General features: G+C 38.3%; 1 protein-coding gene across 3 annotated transcripts in view; it reads right to left on the bottom strand.

Moving 5' to 3' along the window:
• Positions 1-17,764, bottom strand: part of bahcc1a (BAH domain and coiled-coil containing 1a) — a 97,077-nt gene that overhangs the window by 64,060 nt on the left and 15,253 nt on the right. For 2 of the 3 annotated variants that reach the window (XM_065263694.2, XM_065263693.2), the window contains exon 3: positions 2-184. In XM_065263694.2, the coding sequence (XP_065119766.1) occupies positions 2-184 (183 nt within the window). Of the gene's footprint in view, position 1; positions 185-3,384; positions 3,602-17,764 lie in introns of those variants that run through there. The other variant, XM_065263695.2, reaches the window with a different exon arrangement.

Genomic DNA, 17,764 nt, shown 5'->3' with positions numbered 1-17,764 from the left:
CCTTCATGTGAGTGGGGGAACCAAATCTGCGAAGTGCTGGAGTGTGGACCTCCGCGGTAAGGAGGTGAGGAGGGAGAGGACGGAGGCCTGGATGGGTGTGGTGGATGCGAGGGAGGGGAGCCTAGACTGCTGGCCAGGAACGTCCCCATGAAGGAGGCCGAGGAATTGCCCATCAGTCCACTGCCTTTGTGGAGAGAGAAAGAAGCGGTTAGTGGTGTGGACAGGCAATGGATTGTATTTTAATGGACTGAAAATCCTCTTGTTTTAAAACTCTTGGCTTTGTTTTGGAGCTTGTTCAGAATGTAGAGTCCTACATGGTCAAACATCTGATTATTGCCATAAAGGTTTGTCTATATTGTAGCTTATACTTGAATACCAGAAAATAACTTTTTATGAAAACCTTTTTTCAGTGTTATGAAAATTGAATATAACCCAGTTTATATAAGAAAGAAACCTGGACCAAACTAGATTATTTCAACAGAAATATTAAGGTGTGCTCAAGAATATTTAGTTTACTTGCTACATCAAACGAAACTCTAGCAATTCCTTGGAAGTGTTCATTGCAACATCCTTAGAAACATTATTTTCCCAGTGATACGATTACAAGATCTGCCCTCAGAAACCTTTAAGATTGACCAAAGAAAGCCAATGAAATTAGAGTTCGCTGTTTTGGCAAAGCTCCTGCAACTCTACCAGTTAAATTAATTTGGATGGTGTGTGGATGTGCCATCTGAGGCTCAGACATGTTATTGGGTAACTTTGTAGATAACATATCAAACTTGACTGACCTGTGCCCTGAAAGCATGTCTGGTCATTGGGTAATGTGTGACAGAATAAATCATTCTCTATGAGCAACAGTGGACACCACTCATCCAACTCACACACACACACATAATATAGTTTATAGAGTCCAAGCTGGGGAACGTCAAGCCAGACAGAAATCTCATCTTATGACTGAGTGCACACACTTCAGTCAATGAATACACTGCTCTGATGTGGAACCTCTCCTCATCAACTAAATTCAAAAAGAATCAAAGATACATTTTGCTTCAGTTTAATCTGAGATTTATATCGATGCTCTCCAGAACTTGTCCACATTTATTGCTGTGGCATCAAAAAATCTGTAAAACCACTGATTTAATATGACTTGATAAATCAGTGATTTTCCCTATATCTTCACTCTGACATCAAAAATCCTGTAGTCTTGACCTTGAATACTACATCATTATTTGAAACGTAAATTGGACATGCAGTAATTACAAAACAAATTATAAACTCATGTTTTACTTCCATACACCTGTGTCAGAAACACAGAAAACTGAACAGGCAGGAACCCAAAGACATTTTAAGTCTGAAGTTAAGAGAAAAAAGACACCTCCTTAAGAGTTCAATACAACAGAGCAAAGCTTGGCCACACCAATGTCAGGGACGATGGAGTCTGATCACAAAAAGTGTTGTTTTGTCCCATGACCCTATAAACCTCACAATGCTGGAGGTAGAGAGAAACGCGAGTGGCCTTCACAGAAGAAGGACTAACTGAACAAACTTCACATAGCAACCCGTGATCTGTTTCTGTACTCCACAGTATCTAACCAGGTATCTGTGGGCAAAATCAAGACACGAGGTAGAGAAAAGATTTCAAACTGGACATAGATCTTCCCCTTAAAACTGAAAATTCAAAGAAAGAGAGCCTGAGCTGTTGTTAAGCTGTTTCTAGGTTAATCAGTCTGTGGTCAGAAGGAGAACTGAGTCAGTCTCTGTCAGCCAAAATGAAACCCCATGCCAGTTTGTAATGGCTCTGTTATCGATATCTCTACCTTTAACATGTTTATGTCTTCTTCTAGTAGCTACTGAGCTAATGGGTAGACGGACTGGACAGATACGGCACTAAGCACTGTTTATCTAGCAGGTAATTAAAACGAATAATAATAATAATAATAATAATACATAAATCTTATATAGCGCTTTTCAAAGGACGCAAAGACGCTTTACAAAATGAAACAGACAAACAAAAAAAACAAAAAAAAAATGGGAGTACTAATTAAGGTTGTATGCCATATGAAACAGGTGGGCTTTTAACAGTTTTTTGTAGGTGGTCAGTGAGTCCGAGTTTCTGATGTGGATAGGGAGTGAGTTCCAAAGGGTAGGGGCAGCAATGGCGAAGGCTCTGTCCCCCAAAGTTCTGTGTTTTGATTTGATGATGGGTCTGAGAAGGTTTAGATCGGCAGAGCGGAGACTTCGGATAGGTCGGTGATGCTGTAGGAGGTCTTTGAGGTATGGAGGGGCTAAGTTATTGAGTGCTTTGTAGGTGATCAGTAGAACTTTGTAATGAATGCGCTGTTGTACAGGGAGCCAATGAAGCTGTTGGAGGACAGGGGTGATGTGGTCTCTGGAGCGGGTATGGGTGAGGAGACGGGCAGCAGAGTTTTGAACATATTGCAGCTTGTGTAAAACGAAGATGGGACTCTGTTTGGCTAAGCTGCTGCTTGTTACTTGCTGTAACTAAAGCTGCTCCAGCGCTTTCATGCATGCTCAAGAAAATCGGGTCACGCGCATTCTTACTGACTGCGCTGAAGATTAATCCTGTTAGAGAATTTTAAAAAAGACGACAGTGTGCTGCCTACATCAGTGCACACATACATGAATCCTCACATGCACCCACACACGTGTGCTAACCAGTGGGGTCCTGGCACAACCTGAAATGTACATGTCGAATGTCATGCGGCGTAGCAGTACACACCACAGCTCCATCAGCCATTAGCGGAGGCTCGTTGTCAGCTCAGAGGGAGGCATCTGATGCTGCTGCTGTTACTTCATCCAAACCAGACGCTCTGTGGGTGGAGCTGCAACCTTTCACACTGATCTCATGTCAGCTGAGCAGTTTTCCTTCTCATAGTGGAGTGAAGACTTAAGAGTTTAGGAACAGATCCTAGGTCAGTGTAAATGGCAAAAATACGAAACTTCTAGATGACACGGCCAGTTTGGACTCGATGCTGGGATTGCTCATATTTACCATGAAATCGCATCACTGGCAGAGGCACACTTTTTTTAGACACACACATCATCCCCATTCTTTTGTGCGGTCACCACATGACTATTAAACCAGATATTTCTCCTGCACACCCATAAAATAACTAACAAAATAGTTTAGTGTCTAATTCGGGAGGATTAATGGCTTCATCAGCCTTTCTGGCAATAATGGAGTGAAGCTGGAAAGCTTAGTTAGAGCAATGGGTCCAAAATAAACTGCTACACCAATTCTGTAAGCACATCATTCCTCGTGAACCGCACACCACAGGTTACAGCGATCTCTGAGCAGTGGGCTGTCAGAATAGAAGCAAAAACTCTTTCAGCTGTGAGGAAGAAAGTCTCACTTTGACTTACCCAGTAAAAACATCCCGTGAAGGTCGCCCGAGGCCCCCGTTCTTTATCTTCTAAATATAACAGATGTCAGATGTAGAGTTCAAGAAAGCAGAACCCCAGATTCCCATAAGAAGAGTCTCGACACCTTGTGTGATTCGGGAGTACCAACAGGTCCTACTAACTCCTGAGCTTGACTGAGACGTACCACTGGTTCTCACCCTGTGACTCAGAAAACACTTCCTTGCTGTATAAAAGGAGCAAGAATTTCAAATGGCTACTAAAGCGGGGGAATTTCCATATAAGAGTCAAAGCCATCTTGAAAACATTAGAACAACTGGTAGCCAAACATTCCTATTGGTTTGCAGACAACTGGGACGGCATTGCTGTTTCACAACACTGGAGGGACGTGGAGACCAGGAAGTGGTGGGACCCTTGGGGAGAAAGCCTGATGAGTGTGTGTGTGTGTGAGTTGTTGTGTGGGTGAGTGTGGAAATCGGAGGGGGTCGGGCAGACAGCGGTCCCACAGTCTGACCAGTACTAGAATGACTCTGTTGGAGCCAGTCCAAGGCAAAAGAAACATGAAAGAGGATAGATCGCTTGCACGTGCCTCTGACAGTGTGTTCCTGTCAAGTCCAGTCCAGTGGATGTGGTCTGTTCGTGGGTGTTGATAAAAGAGTGGGAGGGGGAAAAAAGAAAAAGAATGGATGTGGAAGAAAAAGTGAAAAAAAAAAGATAAGAACAAAGGAAGTGGAGAACACAAGGCTGTGTGTGTGTGTGTATGAGGTGGCAGTTGTGTTTGTTCTTTGGCTTGGTGGTTAACCACTAAAACTCAAATCAAAGAGAGTTGGGTGGCGAACATTTCCCATCTAACATACACAGAACTGACACATAGCTTCAACCAAAACTAATGGAACTTTTTAAGCCTCAGTTGTTTACTTGATCAAGCCAGTATGATGGAGATCAAACTAAACCTCAATAACTCAAAATAGTAAGAGCATAAGAGCAGCGTTTTTATAAAAGCTTCTGCAAGATTTGAAGAGGCACGTTTGATGTCACCTGTTACTGTACAACAGTTGGCACTACCTTAGCAGCACAAAAGGTTGGGGGTTTGATTTCCAGGGAACACACATACTGATCATCACTGGTTCTCATACTTCCCCAAGTAATTAATTATATAGATTTATATAGACAACTTTTATGTTACGTTGAATTGGTCCGCTTTATGTATGCACAAACAATGGTGACATTAAGCTTAACACTGCATTTTGAATAAGAAAGACCAACAACAACATGAGTAAATATTGACAAAGTTTTTTTCTGATTTGATAATGTAAAACATGACAGGAGACAGGAGTGCATTTAGAGAATGAACTGAAAATGAAGGACTGAAATAAACATTCTCCATTAATAGCGTCTATACCTGATACTTCAGCATCTGTGAGACACTGCTCTTCAGTTTTATAATGATCAATCATTTTTAGTGCTCTGTCTACACACTGTTTGCTCACGGTCAAAGACTCGAACCTCAGACATCCTATTCCAGCAGTCAGGATAGTCTAGGCTGGTATCCAGCTATCAGACAGCTAACGGATGGTTGTCTGAATGTCAAGCACTGCAGAGGATGCGTTTTATGGGCACAATAAATAACAGAGCCGGAGCGAATCGTACCTAGGCTTTCAGACAATATTAACTCTCAACCAGGCCAACATGCGTCTGAGCTTGGTGCGAGTGTTTTAAGAATAAAGTAAAGGAGCAACAGGAAAGGGAGTGGACAGTGTGGGAATAGATAAATGAAGGGGGCGGGGCCAGTGGGAGGCTGATGATGCTGAGTCATAGCTTGTTACCATGGCGACCGGAGTCATTCCTATTTTGGACATTCAGAATAGAGGAAATTAATCCTGCTTCTTTCTCTTTCTGGAGGTGTGAATGAGATTTGAGAACTTGATTGGAAAGCAAGATTTCTGATGAATAGGGATTTACATTTCCACAAAGCTTTCGTGTGGCTTTAGAAAACTTGAAAGACGTAGAAAATACATTTACAAAGGGTTTTTTGTCCTTTTTAGAGCTCGTCACTAGACGAGCCACTAGCATCCACTTGCATCCATTACTGATTAGCGGTAGGCGAAGACTTTTTTTTCAATGTGGGTTAACAGCTAAATCTTTCATTCCTGCAAATAAAGTCTAATGTCTGAGACACGGCCGGCAGCCATTGGTCAGAGCCGGCCACCAATTCCCTCACAGCCTCTCAAAAGCTTTACTACACACATCACCTCACAGGAGCCGCAATTCACACCAGACTTCTGCCATTTGGCTCTGAAAGGAGCAGACTCCTGCTACACAGTGTTTTCTTTCCAAACACCTCCTGTTATTTTTTCATCCCACTCTCACTTTATTAAATTCAACTATTCACCACCAGCTAACAGACTGAGAATGAGCAACACAGCGCCACAAAACTAGAACATTTCTGTTTTAGTCAATAAAACTGCAAGCACATATTGTAACTCACAGAACTTTATTACTCTGAATGCAAATATTCAACTACAGTCCAGTTGATACTGAAGTATTTTTACATTAAAATGTTTTACAGTGTAATGTAAAAAAAAGTTCATTGATCCTGGTATCATTTATAATGTGAGAAAAGAACTGACCCACCAAACCCCTGAAATTGTCCCACATAAAAAATGTTACTAGCCCCGTTTGAAATTTCTTGGTTGTTTTTGCAATAGTTGCCTTTAGTTTGCTGTGTTTTTTATAAAGGCAAGACATAACACATCTATCTTATCACGTCAAAGGAAGATGAAGTGGGCTGGCGGCAGAGGCGGCGCCAGGGAGGAGCTAGGTGGTGCTGTAGCTCCCCCTATAATATCCATAGCACCCGCCCAGCACCCCCAAGAAATGTCTGTAATATTTTATATGTTTATATTTTAATGTCATGTTTGAATAGTCTTTTTCATGTTGTTAAAAAAGGAATTAAATAATAATTTAAAAATATAAATTTTAGTGTAAAATAACAAGGCCCAAACAGGTGATCTTCTTTGGCCAATGGGCGCAGCGCCTGGTGAACCTTTGACCTTAACGCACGGCAGTTTGTTTTTGATAGCAAGTTTGGAAATTTAGCAAAGACCCTTAATTGCGACAACATCATTGATGCCTTCGCACTCTTAATCAAAAGTTGTGAAGACGTCTATGGTAAGTGCTTGATTTTCCCCAGCTGTTGGCTATTACAAATTGAATTAATTTGGTGGTTAAAGCAGCAGAAATCTTGGCTCTTCATAGTTACATCTATAATGCTCCAACCATAGGAATACTGCTGATTTATCATTAGATTAGTGTTGGTAACTGGCTGTGCGATTTCGTGATCTGAGCATAAGCGTGCACAGTTTCTGTTGGATTGTGTTGTTTGTTGATCCGTTGACTTCAGGGCTTGACTGTGACAGAATTGTGAAATATTATTTTCAGAGGTTTACATTGGCAGTCTTATGTATATTGTATCTATAGCCCTTGTGTTGAATACTTTTACATAGTCACGAAAGGAGTATAGGTCAGTTAATGCGGGCGTGTACGTTACGCGTGTATATAGACTCTTTTACTGTTTGTACACAATTACGACATGTCAACGTATGCACGCGCATTTTGGCAACGGAAGTATGGCGAGAATCAGCATTGAAGCAACACAGACAAAGAAAGTTATTTTTAAAAAAAGTTGACTTTATCAACATTTTCAACACAGCTACCAGATCCGTGTACTATAGTGGAGTGGATAGAAGACGTTAGCGTATATACGTATATTAGTATACTATGTTAGTGCAACCAAACGCACAACCAGACATTTTGATTCTGGGAAACCGTTTTAATAAACTTTCTGAGTTGCTAACACGTTAGAACCAATGGGGAATAACACCACTTCTGTTGCCAAAATGCACGAGCAGGCTATTTGGTCACGGGGCCTGTAAAAGGGTCTCTTTATATATATATATATATATATATATATATATATATATATATATATATATATATATATATACATACCAAGGGTGGTCCAATGCGACCTCCATAATGAAACATCCCCAAAATTCCAAGCACCTTCTCTTAAGTGTTGAGCATCCCCATAGCACCTGCATCAGAAAATCTCTGGAGCCGCCACTGGCTGGCGGCTTTAAGACATTATGACCTGATCTTCTGTGATGCTTCTTTGAAACAATATGTTTATGTATTGCACTTCTCTAAAAAAAGATAAACAAATTAGTCAGTGATATGTTAATGATAAGTGCATTAAAATAAAAGATACGATCTTAACTTTTCAAGTACATTTTCATTGTCTTTTTGTGACAATGTAGTGTCTATAAATTACTTTCATTGGAGTTTTTCTCTTATATATTTTTTGACTGAACTAAAATGTCTTCTGCAAGGCTGATAAATTTGATTCATTTTAAGATCACAATAGCTGGGAATTCCATCACCCTGATTTTATGCTCATTTGAAGTATCGCATCAGAAACATGTGGTAGAAACGCCAAATTTCAAATAAAAATCCCTTAATTCAGAAAAAGGTTTTTATGCTCGCTTGAGGTGGTTTTTAACTTCTGCAAAAAAGAGTAAATGTGAATAATGGGAGATGGAAACACATTTTCTGAATAGATTCTGATGTAGCGAACCTTAAACCCATGTGACTGTTCGTCTAGATGTATCAGCTGAAGTTGTCTTTACCATATATGGACGTGACATCATCTCAATGCCATTGCTGTTAGTGCCTGTATGAAAAATTCTTCTATGCACAGCATTCAGTTTGACAAGTTTACATTTATGTGAGCAAATATGCACGATTTTAGACCAATTAGATTTCATTGTGGTCACAGGTACCAACACAATGCAACACAAAATGAAAACTAAGCAACTGGCAGAAATTACTTTTTGTCTAAAAGTTGTGACTGGTTAAGGCATCCCGTTACTTTATAATTTGTCCTTTTTATTTATTCACATGAAAGATACCAACTCAAGAGAGACTGTACTATGGGAAATCAAGAAGGAGTTTTGCTTTATTCCCCTTTTTCTTTACCCCTAGACCCAATTTAGTCACAGTGACACACAATTTACCTTTTTATCTCTTTATCATAGTCACACACAAACAAAGAGCAGCCCACAGCTGTGTCAGCCCATTTCCCTAAAATCCAATCTGTTCCTCTTTCCCATGATGCCTCTCATTGGCACAACGGAGAGAAAATCGTATTTCTTCCCCCACAGGGCCTCGTGCAGTGGCTCTGATATGGAAAATGATTTCAGAGAGCAGCTAAGACCCATGAAGATTATATCAATAATGAGACGCTGTCTTTCCCACCACTCAACTTACATGACAACATTTTACACACGTTTGTATTACACTAATAGTAAATTAATAATGGTGTGAACTGGTACATTGCCAACAAGTCCAAACTAAAAGAATAAAACTAAGTCAAGTGAAAAGATTAGTGGCTGTATGTGTATGCACATCCACCTGGGTCTCACAAGAAACATTGGTGGAGAATAAAATGTGAAGCTCAGTAAAAATGCATTGGCGAGGGGTTAAGGACGAACACAGTATGTTTTAAAAGGACATTTCACAAGACGTTCTAGCTCAAAATACCATATAGATCATTTATTATATCATCTTAAAATTGCTACTTTGTATTTTTGGGTGTGTCCTTTTAAATGCAAATGAGTCGACTTCTGCAATAAATGGCAGTGCCATGGTCGGATAGTGCAGATTAAGGGATGATATTATTATAATAAGACCATGTTTACATTAATGCGTTTACCTTTTACAATGCATTACTTTTTTAATTACATTTTTACGCCTTTCATTTAGCCTACATTTTTGGCCCCCTTATAAATGGAGTGATTCTAACTGCTGCTGTTTTAGTTTGAGAACTCCGGGATTGCGCTGCAGTGTAATTGAATGTAGATGGAGTCTTATATAAATGAACAGCTGGTTTTAATGTGACAGCGCATCATTTTCAATGTAATTTTTTTTCAGGTAAATGGAGGTTTGCAACTGAGGTTTTGCCCAAAATAGTAAACTTAGTGCAACCAACTAGAGCTGTAATCGGGCCTTAAAAGTTAGGCCCGAAATGTCCGGAGCCCGACAGAATGCAGCCCGAACCCGAACGTACATTTAGATTGACAGCTTTTTAAAAGCCCGAACCCGTTTACAGCCCGACATTATTTAAATGTGCGCACACACACAGCTTTTGTCAAGAATGAGAAATTTACACAGGTTTTAACATTATTTATTCATGACTAATAATCTACACGCCACTTGGAAGTTGAAACAAAGAAATAAGTAATCTGTAACATTGTAACATCTCATTCTAAATAGGCTTATGCAATAGGCTACACTATAAATATGCCAATAAAATTATTATTTCTTAACGAATTAAATTAAGATCATACATTCTGAATTAAGATGGGTATTTGGCAATAACGAAATTAAGAGGCAGGCTCCGCGGGATTTGCGTCGGCACTTCTCTCCATTACTGCCAACATTAGTCTATATCCTCTGTCTAAATTATGTAAGACTCGATTCATATTTAGTTATACATTGAAAAACCTACTCACCAAGATTAGGCTACATGTTTTTGATGAGGAAAATCATTAAATCCACTGTAATAAATGAATTCAGCGCGATCCTGCGCTACTGATTTGAACTTGACCGCTCATTTACCTCACAAAGCCGGAGCGGAAGCCCGAGCCCGCCCCGAGCCCGTGTAAAATGTTAGAAATGAAGCCCGAACCCGCCCGAGCCCGTCGGGTCCCGACGGGTCCGGGCAAAGATCTTCAGCTCTACAACCAACTATTATAAACCCTATATCAGATTGTTTTAACATGTAATCAAATAAAGAATGCCTGTTTCATATTTATGTATGAGTATTGTTGGGTTTAAATATTGTTTTAATGTTGTTTATGTTTTGTTTCAATTTAATTAGCTTATTACAAAAGATAGACTGAAATTTAAAACGCCATATAGGCCAGTATGATGGCAGAAATAGAGTGGGTCAGACATGAATTCCGAGTTTTATTTTAAAACTTTAATTTTGACTTTAAAACGAATTTCGTTTAATATAATTTGTCTCTTAATTTTAATCGATGTTTTGTTGATACGTTTTGTTAATATAAATTAAATAAGAACATTAAAAGGAACACGTCATATGAATTTGTAATAAGTTTTATTAAACTAAGTTTGAGAGGAGCATGGTCATGTGAACCAACCAATCAGCATAAAGAAGTGCCTATAAATAGCAGTCCCTTTTTTGCAGCATTTGGCCCCGCCCATGTGTCATCACATCCGGTTTCGAGCGTTGTCTGACCACAAGCCTCTCTGGCCCCGCCACTACTTGCCCAATGAGTAATTCCTCTTTACCTGAGAATTTGGGGATATTGGCCCACACTTTCCACACGCCAGGATGCCAAATCCTACTCTTGCCCCCACCAGCGAGACATCTGCCATTTTCCGCCTCGGTTTCCACCCTGGCCCATCGAGCTGAATCATTGAACAAGGACTGATAAAAACCTTGAAACGAGTCCTATTAAAACTTTTGCGCAGGTTTAACACTTAGTCATATAACTTAATGTCTCCTTCAAGTCTACTAACCATTTCCCATTCAGCCTCTCTCACCCTCATTGAGCAAGCAAGGTCACCGTGCCTAAATTTTGCATCCTGCAGCTTTCACCCCACTCTGCCAAGTAATGGGTTTTTCCATTTGCGTCTCATCAACTCTCATAACTACTGTAGATTTAACTTTGTTTAATATATTTAAATATATCATCAAACGTTTATGCCAGTGACTTACTCGACCTAAGCTTCGACTTGACTTAAATCGCTTGACATAAAGCCGGGACTTGACTTGACTTGTCTCTCACAAAAATTGACTCATACTTGCTTGAGACTTGAAGGTTAAGACTTGAGACTGACTTGTGACTTGCACATGTGTGACTTACCCCCACCTCTGGGGGAGCTAGAACAATAAAAGACTTTCACAAACACATTTTATAGGATCAAAAATGTTGTCTGTTGTCGTTGCCGGCAAATGATCCATGTATGAATTTTGCCAATATCGCACACCTCTAGGCTGCATAATTGTGCTAAAGGTAAGCTCTTATTACAATAATAAGTTATTTTACACTTTTAAGAAAAAATTCCCAGTGTGCATGAATGGTCATTTTTTTATGGGTTTATGGTCGTGTGTAGTGTGTAAGAAGATGAGGATCTTTTTGATTTTAAAATGCTGTTTTAAAACGCAAATGCTTTAATGTAAACAGGGTCTAAGATCCCCTTCTGACATCACAAGGGGAGCCAAATTTCAATAACCTATTTTACATGCTTGCAGAGAATAGTTTACCAAAACTAAAGTACTGGGTTGATCTTTATCACCTTTTCTAGGTTGATTGAAGCACTGGGGACCCAATTATAGCACTTAAAGGGACAGTTCACCCAAAAATGAAAATTCTGTCATCATTTACTCACTCACATGTTGTTACAAACCTGTATTTATTTCTTTGTTCTGATGAACACAAACGAAGATATTTTGAGAAATGTTTGTAACCAAACAGTTCGTGAACCCCATTTACTTCCATAGTATTCTTTTTTCCTACTATGGAAGTGAATGGGTTCCACGAACGGTTTGGTTACAAACATTTCTCTAAATATCTTCCTTCATCTTTATCAGAACAAAGAAATCTATGCGGGTTTGTAACAACATGAGGGTGAGTAAATGATGAGAGAATTTTCATTTTTGGGTGAACTGTCCCTTTAAACTTGAAAAAAGTCAGATTTTCATGTTATGTCCACTTTAAGTTTATCTAAATAGACCCTAACCTGACCATCTAGGTGATTTCACCAAGTAGGATGTGATCATGGATCAACTGTCTACTCTATAATAGTAATAATAATATTATAAAACACTAGTTAAGCTAAGGTATTATGCAGATGTTTTTATAACAATATAATTTATCGCTGTTTGTTTTATCAACCAACTGTTTCCTTCAATGATTACTTTGATTACTAAAAAAAATGTACTTTGTTAAATTAAATAAAGGTATCCTTCAGCCTCAGATATTTCATTTGCTTGATTTGTTTATTTTAATGAGTTACTTTAATTTAATTTAATTTAATGTTTGAAACAAACTGATGTCCTCTGAAGCCCTTGATCTGCTCGTGTATCCTAAGGTCCTCAGAGCAGCTCTGGACTGCAGACCACAACTGTCCAAGTTAAAGGCTGCATATTAAACAGTACAACTTTCTTTGATGTAAAAAATAAGAACATCTGCACAACACCTGGCTATTTTAGGACGATATATCAAAAATAGTTAACTTGAGAAAACATGAAAGTGTTTTAATCCGTTCCATTGTGTTACGCTCCATCCATTGTGAGTGAACACACTGTTACGCGACACTTTTTTAAGAAAACTTGTCTGATCAGAGTCTTGTGGTATGACCCTAAACAAGGATAAAACTGGGCTTCCTGGCTTCCTTAAGACAGATTAGGACTATAAAAAGCTCAATGAAATGAGGTAAACTAGAATAGAGAAGCTGCGAATTATCAATGGCAGACAGACAGCCGCTCTTATACGCTTGTGTCATTTTTCCTTCAAAGAGTGGCTTATACATGCAGGGTAAAAGTTTTGGTAGATAACTCTCATGCTCGCTCAAGAACAGATTTCTGCTTGATTGGCGAATTGAATGGCATAAACTGCTGTTAGGCATCTTTCTCACAGGGGAGACCTTAAGCAGGAAGCACGACTATGCCGAGGTGTAGGTGATACAGGCCATCTTAGCTGAAACACAAAGATCTGCCTCTCTCTGATCAATTGAAAGAGCTGACATCTGTTTGAACCGCGCTGGGCTTGAGTCAGCATGTTCAATATGAACAGAGTTCCCATAACAAGCCCCTCATTTCCACCCAAACAATATCACGTGACTCCCCAGTTTGGGAAAGGCATGGGGAATTTTGACGGATCTGGTTTGTTTCGACCGCTGTTGCTCAATCCGTTGGTTTCCCATGCAGGAGTGAGTAATAATATGCCACGTTTACAGGTCTAAAGTTTTTGGAGGTTCCATGGAAATACGGTTAATGTCTCTCCTAACTTTCAGTTTAGGGACAGTAGAAATGTTCATATCCAGACCGGACGCTTATTTCTTGGTTTCTTAGGATCTGAACATGTGTGTGAAGTGTTGCATAGTCAATTACTGTTTCTAATACAAGTCTTTGACTTTGTTCGCAGACGCCACCGTGATGGCTGTAAAAGTGTACGAGTGTGTTTTAACAGGGTTTCATATCCATGGCCCACACGTTTCCACATCAAAGATGCCCCTGCAGTCTAAAGCCGGGTGGTCTCTTTCAGCTGAGCCACCAATAAGAGCAAGACATGCACAGGTTTCGCATCTTACATAACATGTGTCTGGGTCATATTTCCCCCAAAATTGCAAAAGTGATTAGAAAAAAATTAGAATAAATAAACAAAACAAAAAAAAACAATAAGAAAGAAAAAGAAAATCTATTTTTCTTAAAGGGGACATATCACGAAAATCTGACTTTGTTATAATTTTGTCCCCAGTGCTTCTATCAACCTAGAAAATGTGGAAAAGATCAACCCAGTAACTTAGTTCTGGTAAACCATTCTCTGTACGCATGTGAAAAAATAAGTCATTGAAATCTGGATCCCCTTGTGATGTCACTATTCAACCATGGCACTGCCATTTGGTGCAGAGATCAGCTCATTTGCATTTAAAGGAACACACCCAAAAACAACACGCTCACACGTACAAAGTAGCAATTTTCCCATGCTATAATAAATGATCTATATGGTATTTTGAGCTAAACCCTCACATAGATACTCAAGGGTATACCAAAGATTTATTTGACATCTTCAAAAAGTCTTGTAAAATGTCTCCTTTAAGGTAATTAAAGTTCAAGATCATTCATGTGAATTTATTTCCTGTTCTATGATAATAATGTGTCAATGTGTCCCACCATTGGGTATTGGTGCTTATTGTTATGGAAAGGATGTCACAATATAAAAACAGAAATACTTGATGGCCAACTGAAGTGTCTTGAAACGCACAGTATTATTTAATGTGTGTTGATGTCATCTTAACTGAAACGGGAAGTCAGTGTGGAATTATTGAGAAGACCCTCCCTAGGACTGGACAATATGGCCCAAATTTCCAGTATACGGTATAAATCTGATAACAATATGAATGTTAAAAAAAGCCTTGGGATAACTACAATGTGTCCACACTGAATGTCTGAAATTAATTGGAAAAAATTAAGTAGCCAAGTCTATGAAGCCTCCTTCTATAAAACAATATAATATAAAAAAATAATAATGGTATAAATAAATTGATATTCATCTTTAATTTGTATTTAGCCTTCATAAAAAATTAAATGTAAACTCACTGTTAAATAAACATAATGGATCATTCTTATTACTAATTCTTCAGTCACAGTATAAAGTTTCATTGTTCCATAGTTTTGATCACTTTGCTGTTATAGTAATATGTGAAAAAAAATAATAATAAATAGCTAAAACAGTGAAAGAGACTCAAACATTTGAATGGTAGTAGGTTATTTAATGATACATAAGATAGTTGGACAGAAATATTTATATTAAAGCTCTATTTGTAATTGCATATCAAGCTATATAATGATATATTAGATACTACATTATGTTATACTCATAACCAGACGATTGTCATAGCTTTATACATACTTTTATCTTTTGCACATTTCTTATCTTTCCCCCTTTATTTATCATGTGAACCTGATTTTCCTTTTCTTAGTTCAGTTTGTGTTGCATTACATCTCCTGTTCTCCCTCCATATATTGTGTCGTCATTGGAAGCTGTGAATTGACGCAAACTAACCCCGCACCTCCTTCTGGTACAGTTAAGGGTTGCCATAATAGCTAATAAAAATGCAGTTAATCTTTACAAAACATTTGTTTTAACCCCATGCACAAGAGCTGAATGTGTATGTGGGGCACATGCACTCATGATCTGTATTTACAAATCCATCCAGTAAAACCTTTCATAGAAACTAACAGTAAACAATAAATACAATAATTGTTTAAAAACAACTAATATTATGCTGATAAAAATAAGCTGATTTATTTATTCTGCTACTATATATTATTACAAAAATGCGATTACAGTAGAATATATGCGACATAATCTGCTTAGTTAATGTTTATAATAGGTCGTAATGTGTTTGAGCGTACTTTTGTTATGTCTGAAATGATAAAGCAAATACTTTAAAAAGTAAGAAAATAATTTCATTAGCTCATGTCTCCACCTAGTGCATAAGAAGCAAAGTAATAATATTTTTATAAAACGAAAACAATAATTAATACATGGAGTAGTTTAATATGTTTATTACGGTTTGTTCAAATAACTTACAATGTGTTGAATGATACCGCTGACTGTGTCAGACCGTGTGAAGCTCGACGTGTCGCCAACAAGTGCATTAAAAATTGCGGTTTAAAAAAATGTTTGGTTCGACGGTTCATGGCATGTGCATACGCAATGTAGCCTAGTGTCCTGTATGTGACCTCACATAGCGTGTTTCCCTTTCACGTAAAAGAAGAGGTGACTGGTGTGGAGTGTAAGTGCTGCAGGTCATGTTACGTGTAGAAATGGCAAGTGGGAGAGAAAAGGATGTCTGTCCGGAGTTGGAGGATTCGCCAAAACAATAACAAAACAATAGATAGAACTTCTGGCATGAACACACGGTGTACAGCGCTATTTTTAGAATTTCATTGATAAAAACTAACCCGCTGATTTCCACAAAGTTTCATTTTGCTAGCGTGTGAAAGTTTTTTATGTAATATATCATATAATATATCATATGCTTAAGTACATTTCTGGTGTACTTAAGTGACCCTAAAACCATGATACAAGGCAGAGGCAGGTGTAGTAAATATTAACTGTTTAAATCATGTTTTCTGCCGGCTGGCTATTGAACAGGAAGTCTCGCACCGGAAAGGAAATACGTCACATCACTTACTTCTACGTTCGAGAAAAAGGTGAATATGGATTTGGGTTAAAGATGTCTGTCCACAACAGAAAAAAACTAAAAGATTTAAGAACACAATAATGCTTTAAATTCCTATTTAGTCTTGACTAATGCAATGATTTAATACACTCAGTCCAAATCTCCAGATTCAACATTAGCCCTGTGTGTTTTGTTAGAAATGTATGCATCAAAATCTTTCATGTCAACTTACCTGTGAAAGAAAACTCTGTGACTCCTGTTAGCATTTTAAAACAATGCACATTTTGTCTAAAGTTTGCATATTTAGAGCAGGGGCGGGTCTACAGGGGGGCAGGTGCCCACCCACTAACTTGGGTGATCCAAAAACTGTACTTGTAAAAACAAACAAACCGCCACTATGTCCAGAAGCTTCTCCAAACATTAAACTAAACAATACACTTACCAAAAGTGAACAATTTAATTTTTAATTTTAAATGTATTCTTATCTCCCCTCCCTTCAAATAATTAGCCACGCCCCTGATTTAAACGTGCGAGCGGCGTTCGAATCGAGTCTAGCTCACACACACAGCGAGTCAAGTAAAAGTGTTTGACGAGTGTCACAGTTATGTCCATCTGGCAAAAATATACAGCTGCAAGATATTACGTGTTTTTAAAATACAACATGTTTTTAGTTAACATTTTGTTTATATCCGCATTTAAGCAGAGACAGTGAATGGGTCTTAGGCACTGACAGGCCCCCTCACAAAGTTGCTTAGGGCCCCCGGAAGGCTAGGATCACCTCTGATGGCATAGTCCAGGAAAGCTGCATTTGACAGCTTGTGAGCTCCAGAGTTAGAATGAAGTTTAATAGAGTCCCGATCTATATGAAACTGTTATTACAGAATAAAAACAATGATAAGATCCAGATGGAAAGCATATGTATACTGTCTGAACTGTATCTTATCCCATACACAGTGAATGCTTATATCTTCTACTGGGCCATACCAGTTTACATTTATATATCTTTTTAAGATGCCAAAGAATGCATTGAAAAGTTAAATTGTTTTCTAACATCTAGAGATGCTCCGATCAGCATTTTTGGGGCCGATTACCGATCACCAAGATCATGATCTGCCGATCGCCGATCAGTGCCGATCACAGAATGGCAGTGGAATGGGAATCTTTTATCTATAATCTAGCAGAGTTTGCACCATTTGTAGAAATGAAACTAACTATAAATTAGGTATGTTATTGTTTTAATAGAGAATCAAAAAAAATAAGCACAACAAATATTTCTTCTTCCAAAGAGAAATGTAATATGCCTTTAAAAAGGTTTATGTCTGTTAAAAGTAATTAAAATAAAACACTTCACAGTCTTTACTGTATGAATTAAATATACATG

Source organism: Paramisgurnus dabryanus, chromosome 3 (genome assembly GCF_030506205.2).
Source record: "Paramisgurnus dabryanus chromosome 3, PD_genome_1.1, whole genome shotgun sequence".
In the NCBI taxonomy this organism is placed as follows: Eukaryota; Metazoa; Chordata; class Actinopteri; order Cypriniformes; family Cobitidae; genus Paramisgurnus; species Paramisgurnus dabryanus.
The sequence above is the reverse complement of the archived record's forward strand: the minus strand, read 5'-3'. Positions and strand labels throughout refer to the sequence as shown.